Genomic DNA, 17556 nt, shown 5'->3' on the forward strand with positions numbered 1-17556 from the left:
AGACTCTGTCACAAGTGCTCAGTGTGAACCTGCTTTCATCTGTGAAGAGCACAGGGCGCCAGTAGCGACTTTGCCAATCCTGGTGTTCTGTGGCAAATGCCAAGCGTCCTGCACGGTGTTGGGTTGTGAGCACAACCCCCATCTGTGGACGTCGGGCCCTCATACCAACCTCATGGAGTCGGTTTCTAACCGTTTGTGCAGACACATGCACATTTGTGGCATGCTGGAGGTCATTTTGCAGGGCTCTGGCAGTGCTCCTCCTGTTCCTCCTCGCACAAAGGCGGAGGTAGCGGTCCTGCTGCTGGGTTGTTGCCCTCCTACGGCCTCCTCCACGTCTCCTGGTGTACTGGTCTGTCTCCTGGTAGCACTTCCAGCCTCTGGACACTACGCTGACAGACACAGCAAACCTTCTTGCCACAGCTCGCATTGATGTGCCATCCTGGATGAGCTGCACTACCTGAGCAACTTCTGTGGGTTGTAGAGTCTGTCTCATGCTACCACGAGTGTGCATGAGCAGTGTATAATGGCAGAGATCTGGTTCTGGAGACTAATGACACGCAAAGTGTCCACATGTGCTTAGCTTTGAAGGATTGTGTTCCCTAGGGATAAGTCTGTGGAGTATGTTAGTTAACATTGTGCTGTTAGATGCTCACATCCGACCAAGAGAACTTCAGTTTTGTCAAGGTACAGTTTTAGTCTGCGGACATTTTTTCAGTAGCTCAGGTAAGCAGTAGGATGATAAGCCAATGAAGTGCTCTGCCAGTTAGAAAGGAGCTAAACTGCTGAAGAACTGTGCCATCAATTGCACAGAGCATTTTAAAGGAGTTAACATTTCATTTATTGACTGATGGGGGTACAACTACAGGGACCTGCAACGATCAGCAGAATGGGGAACTTTTATGCCCAGTAGAGTGGAATGCTTAACTGACACTCCATTAATTCCCCATGGAGCTGATGAGAACAGTGCTCGGCTTTTTTAGATTTATTTATGAACCCACATTGCAGAGGATCATAAATGCAATAAGCTGATGGCATCTAGTTTGATAATAGCTCTTTCCTTAACTTTTCCTAGTTAGGCTGTGTGCCCACTATGCGGTTTTAAGCGTTTCCGCAGCGGCAATTCTGCTGCAGAAACGCCTAAAAAACGCTTGGTAGAAGGTCTGCCATGTTACCCAATGATAATCCGCATGTGCTGTGCACATGCTGTGGAAATTTCCGCTACGGGTTATCATTACGGAAAAAAACGCAGCACTACCAATTATTTTGCGGAAGCGCTGCGTTTTCGCTGCCATTGACCTGCATTGGAACGCATGGATTCCGAATCACTGCATCTGTACATGTGGAATCCAAGCGTTTCAATGTGTGGATGGTACCCGGGTGTGGAGGACAGGAGACTCTCCTCTGGACCCGGGTACCATAGAACCTGTAAAAAAAAAAAAAAAAACTAAAAAATAAATATTATATTTGCCTTCTGATGGCCCCCGGTGTGCGTGTCTTGGCTTTCCGGTAGATCGCGGTGGACTGAAGGACCTGCGCTGACGTCATTTAGTCATGTGACGGGTCACGCGACGCTGACGTCGGCAGGTCCTTCAGTGCACCGCGAGCTGCCGGCAAGCCGAGACGCATCGAATCAAGACTCCGGGGGCCATCAGAAGGTAAGTATAGATTTATTTTTTTTTATGTTTTAACATTCTTTACGGTCGCACTATATAAATCCATGTCGTTTGCATGGATTTATACAGTGTGACCAAGTTGTCAAGCACTTTCCAAGTGATGCTAAAATCGCTTGGAAAGCGCTTGACAACCCGCATGCAGAAATACATGTGAAGAACACTTCACTTCCACATGTCCCTGGCAGGAAAAACGCATGTACAATCCGCATGCGTTTTTTCTGCCAGGGAGATGCAGAAACGCTCAGTAAAAAATCCGGAGCATTTCTGCATCGTGGGCACATAGCCTAAGGCAGGTCTGTAGCTACTGATAGCATCTAGATCACTGGAGGGCTTCTTCATAAAAGAATGGCTGTTATTGCAGTCTTTGCTCTGCATCTTTTATTGAATCTCCAAACCTTTCTGAGTTGATCTGAGACGTCCAATTCCTCTAGCCTAATTTTGGAGCTTGTACGATCACTAGAAGCAGGAGGAGGGGTGTTACCTGTTAACAGAAGACAAAGTAGAAGTCACTACAATTCACTACTACAATCTGATGTATCGGATTACCATCATCAAAACAAATAGCCATCTGGCAGAACTTCAATGTGCTTTTTCCACAGCACAATGGCAAAAGTTTGATGCTGCACAAATAAATACAAAATATGTAAAAATGAAATTTAAATGTTGTGTTTTAGGCTATGTGCCCACGTTGCATAAATGAAGCAGAAAATTTCTGCAAGTCCTCTCCCGGAAAAACGCATGCGGAATTCCGCACGCGTTTATCGCGCGTTTATCACGCGTTTTCCACATGCGGAATTGCCTTGCGTTTTTTATGCATTGGACAAAGGCAATTCTGCTTGCGGAAACGCAAAATTAATTGACATGCTGCAGATTTTTGAACGCAGCATAAACGCTGCAGAAAAATCCGCAGCATGTGCATAGAACTTGCGGAATCCCATTGGGGACCATGGGGTGCGGGTTACCAAGCGTTTTACAAGCGTTTCCGCTGCGGAAATTCCGCATCATAAACGCTTGAAAAACGCTACGTGGGCACACAGCCTTAAAATGTATAGATGTTAGGAATTTTTTTTTGTTTCCTCTTTTATCTGCTTTTAGATGCTTTAGCACATTAATGCTGATTCAGAACTGCAACCTTAAAGACTAAGGCATTTTCACATTAATTTTTTTTCCTTACATCTGACCTCTGACTCTTCCAAACCCTGCACACAGAGACACACAGCGGGATTTGGGTGTATATGCCTATGGGGCCATTGACAATAACAATGAAGACGGGGTCACCGTGTGCTCTGTTGTGCATTTCTTCCTTACGTCTGACCTCCAACCCCTCCCCCCACAAGGTGATTTGGGAGTATGCGCCAATGGGGCCATTGACTATAATGATGCAGACAGAGTCACAGTGCTGGTCTGTTGGGCATCATTTTCTGCTGTATATATGCCTACTGGAGACTGATAGCTATAGAAGTAAAATGAGCTCTCACTTCTCTTGACTTCTTCTCGAACAGCGGCCCGGAATAAGAAGCTTTCTGGACGCTGAGGGGAGCATCGATATGATGTAACAGATGCTGGCGAGGACAAATGTACTACAAAAAAAGAAAAAAAACATTATCTTTGCAATTGACATCTATAAAAATTATGTCAACTTATTACTTCATATTTACGCGTTTATCTTGCACTGACAACAGTTTTATTTCCCATGTGTCCTATTAAAGCTAAAATGCATAAAAACTAATGTGTACTACATAACCAAATATAGAAGTGCACAATGGACTAATTGTACTTGTGTAAATGAACGACCTTCCATCAGAAAATAAAATCGCCGCCTGCATTATTCTGATGCTTTTTACAGTAAAGAACAATACATGTAATAGCAAGAAGCTTGGTTCTACAGAGCAGAATAATGCAATGGTTGCCGGCAGCTCTGACATCTGTCTGCAATGCGGGAGAGTGCACAGATCTGCACACGGAAACCAATTATTACAACAGCCCTATGAACCAGGCCTAACAAGAGTGTGAGGGGGTTACAGCATGACATCCCCAAAGCCAGCCTAAAGCTCCATTGGAATTAATACCAAAGCTAAAATGAAAAAAACAAAAAAAAAGATCAAAAAAGAAGCCTTCAGTAGGTAAGTGAGTAGGGCAGAAGATTGCAAACACATTGGTGAAAGCTGCATGGAATTTTCCATTAACTTTATAGTTATTGGTGTTTACTTAATATTTTCTACCAAAATCCACGAACATTAAAGGGGACTTCCAACTTTAGGGTAAATTGCATAAAATATGTAAAGAGACCCACATAACCGCTGCAGACAATCACTGGTCTCAGCAGTGTACCAGTAAAGCCAGGCACATCAACGCTGCAGCACAGACTGTCAAGTAGCATTTCAGTGGTGGAAAATTTATCAAGTATATGTATTTCTCATTTTATGCAATTTTCCCCAAGTTATTCTTAACATGTTCCAGTTAAGCGTGTCTGCCTTTTGTGCTAAGGCCACCTTTAATTTCATCCAAAAAGGATTAAAAAAGTCACACTCGCAGGGCACTCCCTCGCAGGTACAATTCAGAATGAACTTACCAGTTTGAGAAGTGGGTGAAATGGGATCCAGCGATGACCTCTCATCACTCTGTTAAAAGTTCAAAAAGAAAAGTAGAATAAATGGCATTCTTATGATAAAGTGAAAGACAGTGAAAAGGAACAAGGATGTAACATGCATGGGGTAAGACCAGGTACTGAACTGCGGTCACTGAAGCCAATATTCTTACAGAGGTTAGCAGGGAACCGGTCAGGTCCCATGGCTGTCCCCAACCGCTACTGTTGCAGTATGGGTGCAGATGTCTTTATTCTAATGAAGCATTTTGCGTGCTAACACCGCAGTGTTTGAAGAATGAAGTTTTGCTGAGCAGCAACAAACAGGCTAATGAAGCAGGAAAGAATAGTTCAGCAGGGAATCTCTTCCCCCGTGCTGGTCCTACATCACATCTGCTAATCAATCCTCCTTGTGAATAACTGACTTCCTCCATAACGGTCCTACCAAAAAGCGTTGCGCATAAAGGATTACACTCAAGTCCAGGGAACAGCGATTGGAATATTTGAGACAGGACTAGTAGAGGGAAGAGATGTCACACTGCACTAGTCCTGATCAGAGTCACTAGCATATGTGACACTGCAGAATAAAAGGTTCATTCTTCAAACACCCAGTGTTAGGCGGACACCTATTCAGATTAAGAAACCTCTGAAGTAGTGGTTGGGGACAGTCAGGTTCCTTTACAGTTATGTCGGCCATTTCGATACACCAGAAGAAAGATTATCACGACCAGTTTTCAGTATCAGTTACTGTAAGGACTGATAAAGTCTTTATACAGTTGTGACCAAAAGCTTTTGAGAAGGACACAGATTTTGGTTTTCACAAAGTTTGCTTCTTCAGTGTTTTTTAGATCTTTTAGTCACGATGTTTCTATGGTTACTAAAAGTACAATTATAAGCATTTTATAAGCTTTTATTAACAAAATACATCAAGTACATGCAAATACTCAATATTTACAGGGTTCACCCTTATTTTTCAAGACTTCTGCCCTTTGCCCTGACAGATATCAGCTTCCGGACCAAATTCTGACTGATGACAACCCATTCTAACCTCATCAGTGCTTTGGAGCTTATCACAATTTCAGGGATTTTGTTTGTCCACCCACTTTTTTAAGGATCCACCCCAATTTCTCAATTGGATTAAGATCTGGGAATTTCCTATCTATTGATCCAAAATGTCAATGTTTTTTTCTCCATGCCACTATCACTTTTGCCTTGTGACATTGCACTCCATCACACTGGAAAAAGCATTGTTCATCACCAAATCCAAATGGATGATTGGGAGATGTTGCTCTTGGATGATGTTTAGTTCCTATTCTTTATTCATGGCAGTGATCTTATGCAAAACTGTGAGTGAGCCCAACTCCCTTGGATAAAAAGAAACCTCATACATGAATGATCTCAGGATTTTTTACTGCAGGCATGACACATGGACTCATGGTAATGCTCACCTTTTCTTCTCCAGACAATCATTCTTCCAGATGTCCCAAACACTCTACAGGAGCTTCATGAGAGAAAATAACTTTACCCCAATCCTCTGCAGTCGAATCCCTGTACTTCTTGCAGAATGTCAGACTGTCCTTGAAGTTTTCATGGAGAGGAATTGCTTCTTTGATGCCATTCTGGACATCAGACAAGCCTCTTATAACCTTTGTCTCACTGTGCATGCAGATTACTGCTGCCATTTATGAAGAAACACTGCATGTTGAACCGATCCTGTAGAAAATACCTCTTTAGAAGAAGGTCATGGATGGACTTTCTTGGGCACCCTGAAGCCTTATTCACAGCAACTGAACTTCTCTTTGAAGTCTTTGATGATCCTATGAATCTTTGATCTAGGGGCAATCTTACAAGACTGGACCGTGAAGCCCTTTTAATGCAAAGCAATGAAGACTGCATGTATTTCCTTGGAGGTAACCATTGTTAAAAGAAGACAAAAATGAATTTGAGCAACGTCCCCTTTTAAAGCAACCAGTCTGCTCTGATCACTGTGTCATACTGACTGAATTGTATAAGCCGACTTCTCGTTAACACATTATCGAGACTAACGAAACAATCACTGCAAGATCATTTGTGGCGATGCGGATATTCATATAAATGGTGTTTTTGTGATTGAGTTAATTTTCATGCCAAGAAATGAGTTTGAAATTTTTTAAAATTCATCTGATCACTCTTCGCAATCTAATGTTAAAAGGAATCTGTCTGTAGATTTTGGCTATGTAATCTGAGAGCAACAAGATGTAGGGGCTGAAAGCCTGATTCCAACGATGTGTCACTTACGAGGTTGTGTGCTGCGGTTTCAATAAAATAAGTGTGTTATCAGCAGGAGATTATCACTACAGGACTAGGTGTCTCATGCCTCCTAGTCAACTGCTCTGTGTAACCCCCACCACTGATTAGCAGCTTTCTGCCTAAGCACAGCGTACCCGGCTGCCAATCAGTGGACAGGGTTATACAGAGCTCAAAATGTTGTTTCAAAATGACAACATGCAGACTAGCAAGCGACACATTGATGGAATCAAGGTCTCTGACTCTACATCATGTTGCTCTCGAATTAAATAGCAAAAACCTGGTGACAGATTCCCTTTAATGCATATTGACACTATAAATACTGTATTGGCAAACTTTGTGAAAACCAAGATTTGTGCCTGTCTCCTTGACTGTACACAATTATCAGCCCATGCTAAGACGCTTGCTACCATAAAAAGCAGAGCTACTTTGAAGACTTTCAGCTTTATCTTTTATTTGTCAAAAGTTACATCACATTTCCTTCTCCTCTTATACTCAAAGCTGCATTCCAAGTCCTGCACAGTGCTTGAAGACGTCTTACAGCTTACCAGATGACATTACGTCAGTAGAATTTAGCTTTGGAGTAGACTGGAGAAGGCATTATCAGACTGAGATTGCTTACAGCTCCCTGGTATTTTGCTCTGGCACATGGGGCAGGAGAGGGAGAAGGATATGACCAAAACACCAGTAGAGGCATGCTTTATTCACCTGCAGGTGGCTTCCTGGCCTCCTTTTAATGGTATTGGTGTTATTGTCAACCTCAAAGAAAAAATGAGGCTCAAAGCCATTCTGCCAGCAGCAGCAGGAAGAAGACAGAAGAGGAGAGACAGAAACAGTGGGGCTCAAATGAAAGCAATTGACAGAAAGTAACATCTTGCAACGCACCCACAAGAAAAAGGCAGCCAAGTGCATGCGGAGATTATACAGAGCAGAATGCAAAGCAACAATTACTGAATAAAGACAAATGTGTTTTTATATGTAATTTTAAAGAAGACGTTTAGAAGATAAAGAGCAGTTTTCAGGAAGCACAGCCATAGAAAAAAAACATTCTTGGTTACATGGCAAAGCATTTTTTAGGTTACACTCTATTCACAGGTTACCAATACTAAAGAAAAAAAAAGGTTAGCACATTCAATGTATTTCAATGGAACAAATATTTTAGCTCGGAATCAGCATCGGCCTCCATATAATCCAAGCACAACACATCTTGCTGCATTTTCTTACGTTACAAAGATAAAAGATCAAAGACAAGACAGATGAAAAAGAAAAACATATATAGATATTTAGACACCTAAATGAATGACATCACTTTATAATTAATGTTATTTGGAATTAATTTAAAAAAAAACAAACAAAAAAACCCACTTTCCAAACATTTATCATCTATCATTTTCCAACATCACCTATTTACTTGATAAGCAAAAACAGGCAAGATCCTATTAATCACCAACATAAGTATCTAGGTCCCAACATTGCCGAGATCTAGTTGTGACAGACGCACTCAATAGGACAATACTGCAAGAGAAATAAGAGAGGGGGAGATTGATGGTAGTGCTCGCTTGGGGGGCTGTGTAAGCCTTAGAAACCACACCTGCAGTCCCATGGCGAAAAGAGAAATTCTTCCAGATAGCAATTAATTTTAGTAGATAGGATCACGGTACCTGGGCTGCGCTTGGGGGAATGAAGAACCCTCAATGGTATACAATTAGAGTATGTGTGCACATTGAGTATTTGATTGCAGAAATTTCTATATCTCTTGGCAGAAAAAACGCTCATTTTTATCACCTTTTTGCATGAGTTTAAGCATTTTTGTACAGCAATGAATGCTTTTTGGACCTAAATAAAGATATTTGGAAAAAGAAACGCGAGACATCGCTTTAATCTTTGGACGGACGTGGGGTGAGTATATTGGGTTAATTAAAATGATTAAAGAATGTGTGTTTATTTCAAATACAGGGTTTTATTCTCGGTATGTGTTTATTTAACTCTTTACTTACAGGTTTATTAATGAGGATGTCTGGCCGACCCCTCTTCATTACTAAACCTAGGGCTTGGTGTCAGGGACACGTAATCCCATTTAAATATGAAGTGCCATTTCTGGGGCAGCTGAGGGATGCTATTTTTAGCCTAGGAAGGGGCCATTAGGCCAACATGTTCCCTGGCTATTAATAACCGATCACAGCTGTTTGGTTAGCCTTTGGGTACGTCACCACGATCAAGAACCAGCAGCGCTTTGGACGCAGCGTATTTTCGCTGCATACAAAATGCTGCGTTCTATTGCCACACTTGTTTTGTCATTACATGCGGATCTACCACATGTAATGACATTTTTATTTGTCAAAATCTGCAGTGTAGCCTAGCGTCTCCACTACAGAAATTGACATGCTGCAAGTGAGTTTACGCAGCATCAAAAACAAGCACAATGGGCAGAAAAGAAATTAAATAATTAAAAAGAATTAAATTTAAACAATGGTGTGGGCTAATAATATCAGCCCTCAGCAGCCCCAGAAATGGCGCATCAATTAGCCTCGCTCTTCCCACTTGCCCTGATGCGGTGGCAAGTGGGGTAATAGGGTTGGGGTTCATGTCAGCCTTGTATTGGCAGCTAACAAAGCCCAGGCTAGCAATGGAGAGGTGTCTATAAGACGCCCCCCATTACTGACCCCATAGTAAAGGTTTTAAAATAAACACACTGCCTGAAAAAAACCCTTTATTTGAAATAAAACTCCACCAGGTTTCAATTATTTATTTAAAAAAAATATATATATAGTACACTCACCTAACGCCTAATCCATTTGAAGCCATTATCACCTGTAAAAACACAAAAAAAAAACATATCCACTCACCTGTCCGATGTGATGACATAATCCAGAGTGTCCCATGGTGATCGGATAATTTGTAGAGCAATCACTGATGTGACTGCTCTACGTGACAGCAGGCTGACATTGGAGTGTAATCGTTCCTGTGTCAGTGTATAGCGATGAGCTGCAGTGAGAGGTCACTTGAGTTCATAAGCTGATGAACTCCTGTGACCTCTCTAACGGCAGCTCAGCGCTATACACACGGGGAGCGATCACGCTCCTGTCAGTGTATCACCGGTTAGAGCAGTCACATCTCTGGATGTGACTGTTCTATAAATGATCTGATTGCCGCGGGACACTTATGGATTACTTGGATTATGGCGGACAGGTGAGGGATATGGTGGTTTATTATTTTGGATTTTTTACGTGACATGGGCATTGGGGATTTGGTGTTAGGTGAGTATACTGTGTTTTCTATTTTTATTTCCATATTTATTTCAACTTTTTTTTTTTTTTTTTTCACCGCGGGTCACAGGCGCCGGCTGATGAGACTACTCCTCCCATCTGCAGTGCCTGCCCTCGCTATTATCACCGGCAGTAACTGTAGGCTGATGGGAGGAGTAGTCTCATCAGCTGACACCTGTGACCCCACGGTCAATTCTTTGTGCATTTTTAACTCTGACTGCAATTGAGTCAGTCAAGTACGCAACAAAAAATCCGCAAATCTTTTTATACCTGCGTTTTTGCTGCAGATTTGACTGACTCCATTGAAGTCAATGGGTGAAAAATGCAGCAAAAATGCACAAATTTAAACGCATTGCAAATACTCAAAGGAAAATTACTGATCATGTGCACAGCACTTCAGGATTCTCATTTAATTAGCTGACAGAAGGATTCTCTAGCGTTTTTGGCCCAATTCCACATGGAAAAACCGCAGTGAAAATGCACCGTGTGCACACAGCTTTGAGGCTTTTATTCACAGCGCGTTTCTGTGCCAAACTAGCACCTTTTTCAAAATAAAAAAAAGTCAAATGGCTTTTTACCTTGAAAAAGCCACCAGTCCAGGGCCGAAACACATTGGTATGAATAAAAACCTTAATTGTACACTATCGAGGCTTGTTCATTCCCGCAAGCACAGCCTAGGTCCCATATTTGTCACCTTTAGCTACAAGACTATAGCTGGTAGACATTTGAAAACAATGGTGATCGACTATGTTCAGCGACACCCTGACAAACAGCAGAGCGCTTGACTACTTCTGTCAGTGCCCCAGATCTCAGAGAGCATACTGTTTTACCTAAATATACTTGCAGCAAAAATGTGTGCAGACTGTTAAAGGCTACAAATCTGTTGACTATCTGAGGAGGCTGAATATTTTTGCAATTAGGTCCAAGCTATATCATCTATTCTCTAAATTCTAAAAGCCAACATCCTGAACATCCTTCCAATTACTTGAATAAACCATTATCTTAATTTCTGATTTGCCAGCCTCTAAAACCTAAATTATACATTCCGTATTCAGATCTGATGCTTTCAGATAATTAGAGAATGTATTTCTTCAATTTGCTGGCACTAAACATGTTGTAGAGCCTCTGGGACAACTTAGCCAGATGGATTAAGGCAAACACTTCCAAAGCTTACAGTCTGGAAAGACTGCTCTTTAAAAAAAAAAGGAACAATTGGCTAAGTATTCTCCAGCTTCTTGGACAAAAAGTGCCCTTTAATGTTGCATTTATGGCCTTCATGTTTAAACTGAGTTTTTAAATAGAGAGAGTCAGCAGAAAAAGGCTGTTCAAATCAAGTGCAGGCGCTCAGTGCCCCACTACATCATTGGCATTCCAAAATATTTCAGTGCACCTAACCACCAACTTGTTTTCCATTTATCGCTGTCCCCCTTTTTTGATTGACAGCTCCGGATGACAGGAAACAGCAGATATAGATGAAAAACAATGAGGTGCGGAGGTGCACTTAACTGCCTGGTGGCAGCAAGAGTACACAGAACGTCTTTGCTTGGTTTGAACAGTCATTTTGTGTTGATGGACTGTGATACTTTTGTTAAACACTACAAAAACTAGACTTTGCATTCCCAATCCCCAAAGGGGTCAGCTTTGGCACCAGAGTCTAGTGCTGTTTTAGAGGAACTACATCTTACCCAAATATCAGGGTAAATCAATGGGGAAAGTGAAATTAGTCTTCCCTGTAAATTTGTTTTCCGTAGGGCCTTATGGTATGTGCCCACGATCAGGAAATGCTGCGGGTTTGACGCTACGTGTTTATGCAGCGTCAAACACGCAGCGGCCGGATGTTACAGCATAGTGGATGGGATTTTTAGAAACCCCATGTCCACTATGCGTACATCTGAGGCTGCAGATCACCCGCGGACACGGACATGCGGCACATCTTTCAGGACCACAGCATGTCAATTTCTCTTGTGGAGTCGCTAGTCTCCGCAACAGAAATTTGACCACTAAAATGTACTGAATACTGTAAATCCCCATGGTTCAATGAACAAATGTGGATTTACCTGTGTTCAATACAAAAATATGCTGCATCTAAAGCGCTGCTACGTCTGGATCGTGGGCACATAGCCTTAAAGCGGTTGTCTGGTCTAAAATAATAAGTCTGCAGTCCCTCTGTGTGACGGCAGACTTCTGAATCTCCCCCAGCATACGCACTATGAGGATTCGCAGGTTTCTGAGCCGGAGACGGTGGTGATGTACATACTCCCGGACAGAAGGGTGGGTGCGGCCTCACTCCACACACTTGTACTGAGTGTACACTTATTGACTGTTTCCGGCTCAGAAACAAGCGAATCCTCGCAGCGCACAGTGCATGTGCTGGGGATATTCATAAGTCTGCAGTCACACAAAGGGACTGCAGACTTTTAATTTTAGACCAGACAACCCCTTTAAGATAATGCAGGCAACCAAGCAAGTTTAAGTCACACAAAAGGTTTAAAATCTTGCCTTTTCCGCAAACAATAACATATTTGATATTACTGTGCGCTTAACTGCCCAAACTAATAAAGTATAAAAATTATTATTCCATAGGGTCAAAGCCAAAACAAAAAGTTATCAATATGCCAGAATTGGCATCTTTCAGTTACGAAACTTCCATCCCAAAAAATGCAATTAAGAGCAATCAAAACATGGCATTTATCCCAAAGTAGGATTAATAAAAAGTCAGGTCGGCACTAGTGTTGAGCGATACCTTCCGATATCAGGAAATATCGTATCGGATTGGATCGGGCAGATACCCAAAAAGTATCGGATATCGCCGATTCCGATACCGGAAACCAATGCAAGTCAATGGGACAGAAGTATCGGAATGAAAATAAACCCTTTCTTTCCTTGTAGGTTAATTCTACATGAAGGAAAACAACTAAGAATAATGTAGAATGACATGAAAAGCCGGCAATTCATCAGCGGCATTCACCGGTACCCGACAATTTACAACAGAAAGAATAGAGCTTCACACATAGATTAGATAGATAGAAACATGTCAGTCACATATATATGAAGTACAGTGACAGTGTTGCTTACTGTACTTGTCATTTAGTGTAAAGGATTTATTTTAAAAAATATTAGTGTTTTCGTGCACCGTCTCTTTAAAAAAGCCGGCCGGCAATTCAGCATCTGTACCCGACAATTTACAACAGAAAGAATAGAGCATCACACATAGATTAGATAGATAGAAACATGTCAGTCACATATATATGAAGTACAGTGACAGTGTTGCTTACTGTACTTGTCATTTAGTGTAAAGGATTTATTTTAAAAAATATTAGTGTTTTCGTGCACCATCTCTTTAAGAAAGCCGGCCGGCAATTCAGCAGGGTACCCGACAATTTAGAATAGAAAGAATAGAGAATCACACATAGATTAGATAGATAGAAACATGTCAGTCACATATATATGAAGTACAGTGACAGTGTTGATTACTGTACTTGTCATTTAGTGTTAAAATAAAGGATTTATTTAAAAAAAAATTGGCGTGGGGTTCCCCTTAATTTTAGGCTCTAGCGGAGGTTAAGCAGACAGCTGGGGCAAATGTTTAAAGCCTGGGAAGGGGGTAATACCCACGGAGCTTCCCAGGCAACTAATATCAGCCCCCAGCTGAATACCTAGCCTTTACTAGCTATTAAAATGGGGGAACCCCCCCCAAAAAAATGACGTGGGGTTCCCCCTAATTTAATAGCTAGCAAAGGCTAGGCAGACAGCTGGGGGCTGATTTTAATAGCCCAGGAAGGGTGCCATGAATATTGGCCCCCTCCCAGGCTAGAAACACCAGCCGTCAGCCGCCCCAGAAATGGCGCATCCATAGGATGCGCCAATTCTGGCACTTAGCCTCGCTCTTCCCACTGCCCTGTAGCGGTGGCAGTGGGGTAATAGGGCTGGGGTTGATGTCAGCTTATAATGCCAGCTGACATCAAGCCCAGGTTAGTAATGGAGAGGCGTCTATAAGACACCCCCATTACTAACCCCATAGTCAAAGTTAAAGAAAAACACAAACACCCAGAATAAAGTCCTTTAATTGAAATAAACACACAATTCTTTATTGTTCTAAATTAAACCATACTTACCATCACGCCCATTCCAGCTGAAGCCAACGATCTCCTGCAATAAAAGAAAAATAATAAAGCAACCTCATCCTTACCTTTCCATGGTTCCCACGACAGCTTCAGCTCTGCTACATCGAGATGACAAGCTGGACCGCAGCAGAACGCTGCCATCCAGCCCGTCATCCCGCAGACACTGAGAAGCGCAGGCATGCTTGCGCTCCTCAGTGTCTCTCTGTGACGTCATCCAGATGAGCCGAGTTCATGTCCAATGAACTCAGCTCACCTCATGCACGTCACTGACAGCGTGGGAAAATTCTCCTGCACTCAGCGCTTCAGCGTGAGAATTCTCCCACGCTGTCAGTGACATACATGAGGTGAGGTCATGTCCAATGAACTCAGCTCACCTCATGCACGTCACTGACAGCGTGGGAAAATTCTCACGCTGAAGTGCTGAGTGCAGGAGAATTTTCCCACGCTGTCAGTGACGTGCATGAGGTGAGCGGAGTTCATTGGACATGACCTCGGCTCATCTGGATGCCGTCACAGCCAGACACTGAGGAGTGGAAGCATGCTTGCGCTTCTCAGTGTCTGCGGGATGACAGGCTGGATGGCAGCGTTCTGCTGCGGTCCAGCCTGTCATCTCGATGTAGCAGAGCTGAAGCTGTCGTGGGAGCCATGGAAAGGTAAGGATGAGGTTGCTTTATTATTTTACTTTTATTGCAGGAGATCGTTGGCTTCAGCTGGAATGGGCGTGACGGTAAGTATGGTTTAATTTAGAACAATAAAGAATTGTGTGTTTATTTCAATTAAAGGACTTTATTCTGGGTGTTGTGTTTTTTTAAATACTTTACTAGAAATTCATGGTGGTCATGTCTAATATTGGCGTGACCCCATGAATTTCGGGCTTAGGGCCAGCTGATAATGCCAAGCTGGCCTTAACCCCTTTATTACCCAGTGAGCCACCGCACCAGGGCCCTGGATGAGTTGGGTACAGCGCCAGAAGATGGCGCTTCTATGAACGCGCCATTTTCTGGGGCGGCTGCGGACTGCAATTTGCAGCGGGGGTGGCCCAGAAAGCTTGGGTCTCCCTGCGCTGCGGATTCCAGCCCCCAGCTGCCTAGTTGTACCTGGCTGGGCACAAAAATAGGGCGAAGCCCCACGCATTTTTTTTTTTAATTATTTCATGAAATTCATGGAATAATTAAGAAAAAAAGGGCTTCCCTATATTGCTGTGTCCAACCAGGTACAAATAGGCAGCTGGTGGTTGGGGGCAGCCCGTCCCTGCCTGCTGTACCTGGCTGGACACAAATATAGTGCGAAGCCCCACATCAATTTTTTTTAAAATAAATCCTTTATTTTAACACTAAATGACATTTGAGGAGTTAATAAAGATGCAGTCCCTAAATTATTATTTATTTTTTAATTAATTTTTCCCAAAACTTTTGACGTGGGCTTCGCCATATTTTTGTATGCCAGCCAGGTACAGCATCCAGCTTCTATGAACGCGCCATTTTCCGGGGTGGCTGCGGACTGCAATTTGCAGCGGGTGGGGCCCAGAAAGCTTGGGCCTTCCTGCGCTGCAGATTCCATCCCCCAGCTGCCTAGTTGTACCTGGCTGGACACAAAAATAGGGAGAAGCTTCACGTTTTTTTTTTTTTTTTAATTATTTCATGAAATTCATGAAATAATTAAGAAAATAAGGGCTTCCCTATATTGTTGTGTCCAACCAGGTACAAATAGGCAGCTGGTGGTTGGGGGCAGCCCGTTCCTGCCTGCTGTACCTGACTGGACACAAATATAGTGCGAAGCCCCACGTCAATTTTTTTTAAATCATTTCAGGAAATTCATGAAATAATTAAAAAAAATTGATGTGGGGCTTCGCCCTATATTTGTGTCCAGTCAGGTACAGCAGGCAGGAACGGGCTGCCCCCAACCACCAGCTGCCTATTTGTACCTAGCCGGACACAACAATATAGGGAAGCCCTTTTTTTCTTAATTATTCCATGAATTTCATGAAATAATTAAAAAAAAATTGACGTGGAGCTTCTCCCTATTTTTGTGTCCAGCCAGGTACAACTAGGCAGCTGGGGGATGGAATCTGCAGCGCAGGGAGGCCCAAGCTTTCTGGGCCCCACCCGCTGCAAATTGCAGTCCGCAGCCGCCCCGGAAAATGGCGCGTTCATAGAAGCTGGATGCTGTACCTGGCTGGCATACAAAAATATGGCGAAGCCCACGTCAAAAGTTTTGGGAAAAATTAATTAAAAAATAAATAATAATTTAGGGACTGCATCTTTATTAACTCCTCAAATGTCATTTAGTGTTAAAATAAAGGATTTATTTAAAAAAAAAATGGCGTGGGATCCCCCATAATTTTAGTCTCTAGCGGAGGTTAAGCAGACGGCTGGGGCAGATGTTTGAAGCCTGGGAAGGGGGTAAAACCCACGGAGCTTCCCAGGCTACTAATATCAGCCCCCAGCTGAATACCTAGCCTTTACTAGCTATTAAAATGGGGGACCCCCCCAAAAAAAATGACGTGGGGTCCCCCCTATTTTAATAGCTAGCAAAGGCTAGGCAGACAGCTGGGGGCTGATATTAATAGCCCAGGAAGGGTGCCATGAATAATGGCCCCCTCCCAGGCTAGAAACACCAGCCGTCAGCCGCCCCAGAAATGGCGCATCCATAGGATGCGCCAATTCTGGCACTTAGCCTCGCTCTTCCACGCTGCCCTGGTGCGGTGGCAGGGGGTAATAGTGGTGGGGTTCATGTCAGCGCCAGCTGCCATGAAGCCCAGGTTAGTAATGATGGGCGTCTATAAGACACCCCCATTACTAACCTACAAAGTGTTATAAAGAAAAAACACACTACACCCAGAAAAAAATAATTTATTTGAAATAAAACACACCATTTTATTTAATTCTTAGTTTACTAAAAATAATAGTTACCTGTCCACGTTCCTGCGCTGATCTCTCATGCACAGCTGTCACATCTGGAGATGGTGACAGCTGTGCATGGCTGCTGTAAGCTCACGCTGCCGGGAACACGTCCGCTCCCGGCAGCGGGAGCCACTGACTGAGGTCACCGGAGTGCATTCAGTCAGCGCAGCTCCGGAGACCTCCTTTACGGCACTGCTGTACCGTGGGAATTTCTCACGATACAGCAGGGCCGTAAAGGAGCTAACCGGAGCAGCGCTGCCTGAACTCCGGTGAACCCTTACGGCCCCGTCATTCCAGCGGCGGCAGCGGTTCAGAGCGGTCACATTCTATGTGGCTGCTCTGAACTGGAGATCATCGTGGGACACTCGTGGACTACTACGGAGGGGTAAGGATAAGGTTGTGTTTTATTATTTTATATTTTATTACAGGAGATCGATGGCTTCGGGGAATTAGGTGTCTAGGTGAGTATAGGTGTAGTTTTTTATTTTTTACTTTATTTTAGGTGGCGATCGGCGGGGACAGGTAATGTATGAACTAATTCATTGTAGGTAACCACTGGCCACCAATGACATGTATTTAAAATTTATTGGGGACACAGTAGGGCAATTTAAATAGCAGGATCAGGCTGATGGGAACTACTGCTCCCGTCGAGCTGATCCTGCTGGCACGAGTGGACAGGGGACAGACATAGGCCGATGGGAGTAGTAGTGTCACATCGGC

At 43.2% G+C, this 17556-nt stretch overlaps 1 protein-coding gene across 5 annotated transcripts in view; it reads right to left on the bottom strand.

Annotated features, from left to right (window-relative positions):
- LRCH3 (leucine rich repeats and calponin homology domain containing 3) overlaps positions 1–17556 on the bottom strand; it is a 113982-nt gene that overhangs the window by 16958 nt on the left and 79468 nt on the right. For 3 of the 5 annotated variants that reach the window (XM_073675285.1, XM_073675287.1, XM_073675283.1), the window contains 4 exons: positions 7252–7332; positions 4246–4294; positions 3152–3253; positions 2069–2154 (listed from right to left, as the gene is read on the bottom strand). In XM_073675285.1, the coding sequence (XP_073531386.1) occupies positions 2069–2154; positions 3152–3253; positions 4246–4294; positions 7252–7332 (318 nt within the window). The remainder of the gene's footprint in view (positions 1–2068; positions 2155–3151; positions 3254–4245; positions 4295–7251; positions 7333–17556) is intronic. The other 2 variants (XM_073675284.1, XM_073675286.1) reach the window with 1 other exon arrangement.

This window comes from Phyllobates terribilis, unplaced genomic scaffold, assembly GCF_046119375.1.
Source record: "Phyllobates terribilis strain yellow unplaced genomic scaffold, ASM4611937v1 Scaffold_3__8_contigs__length_932513732, whole genome shotgun sequence".
In the NCBI taxonomy this organism is placed as follows: Eukaryota; Metazoa; Chordata; class Amphibia; order Anura; family Dendrobatidae; genus Phyllobates; species Phyllobates terribilis.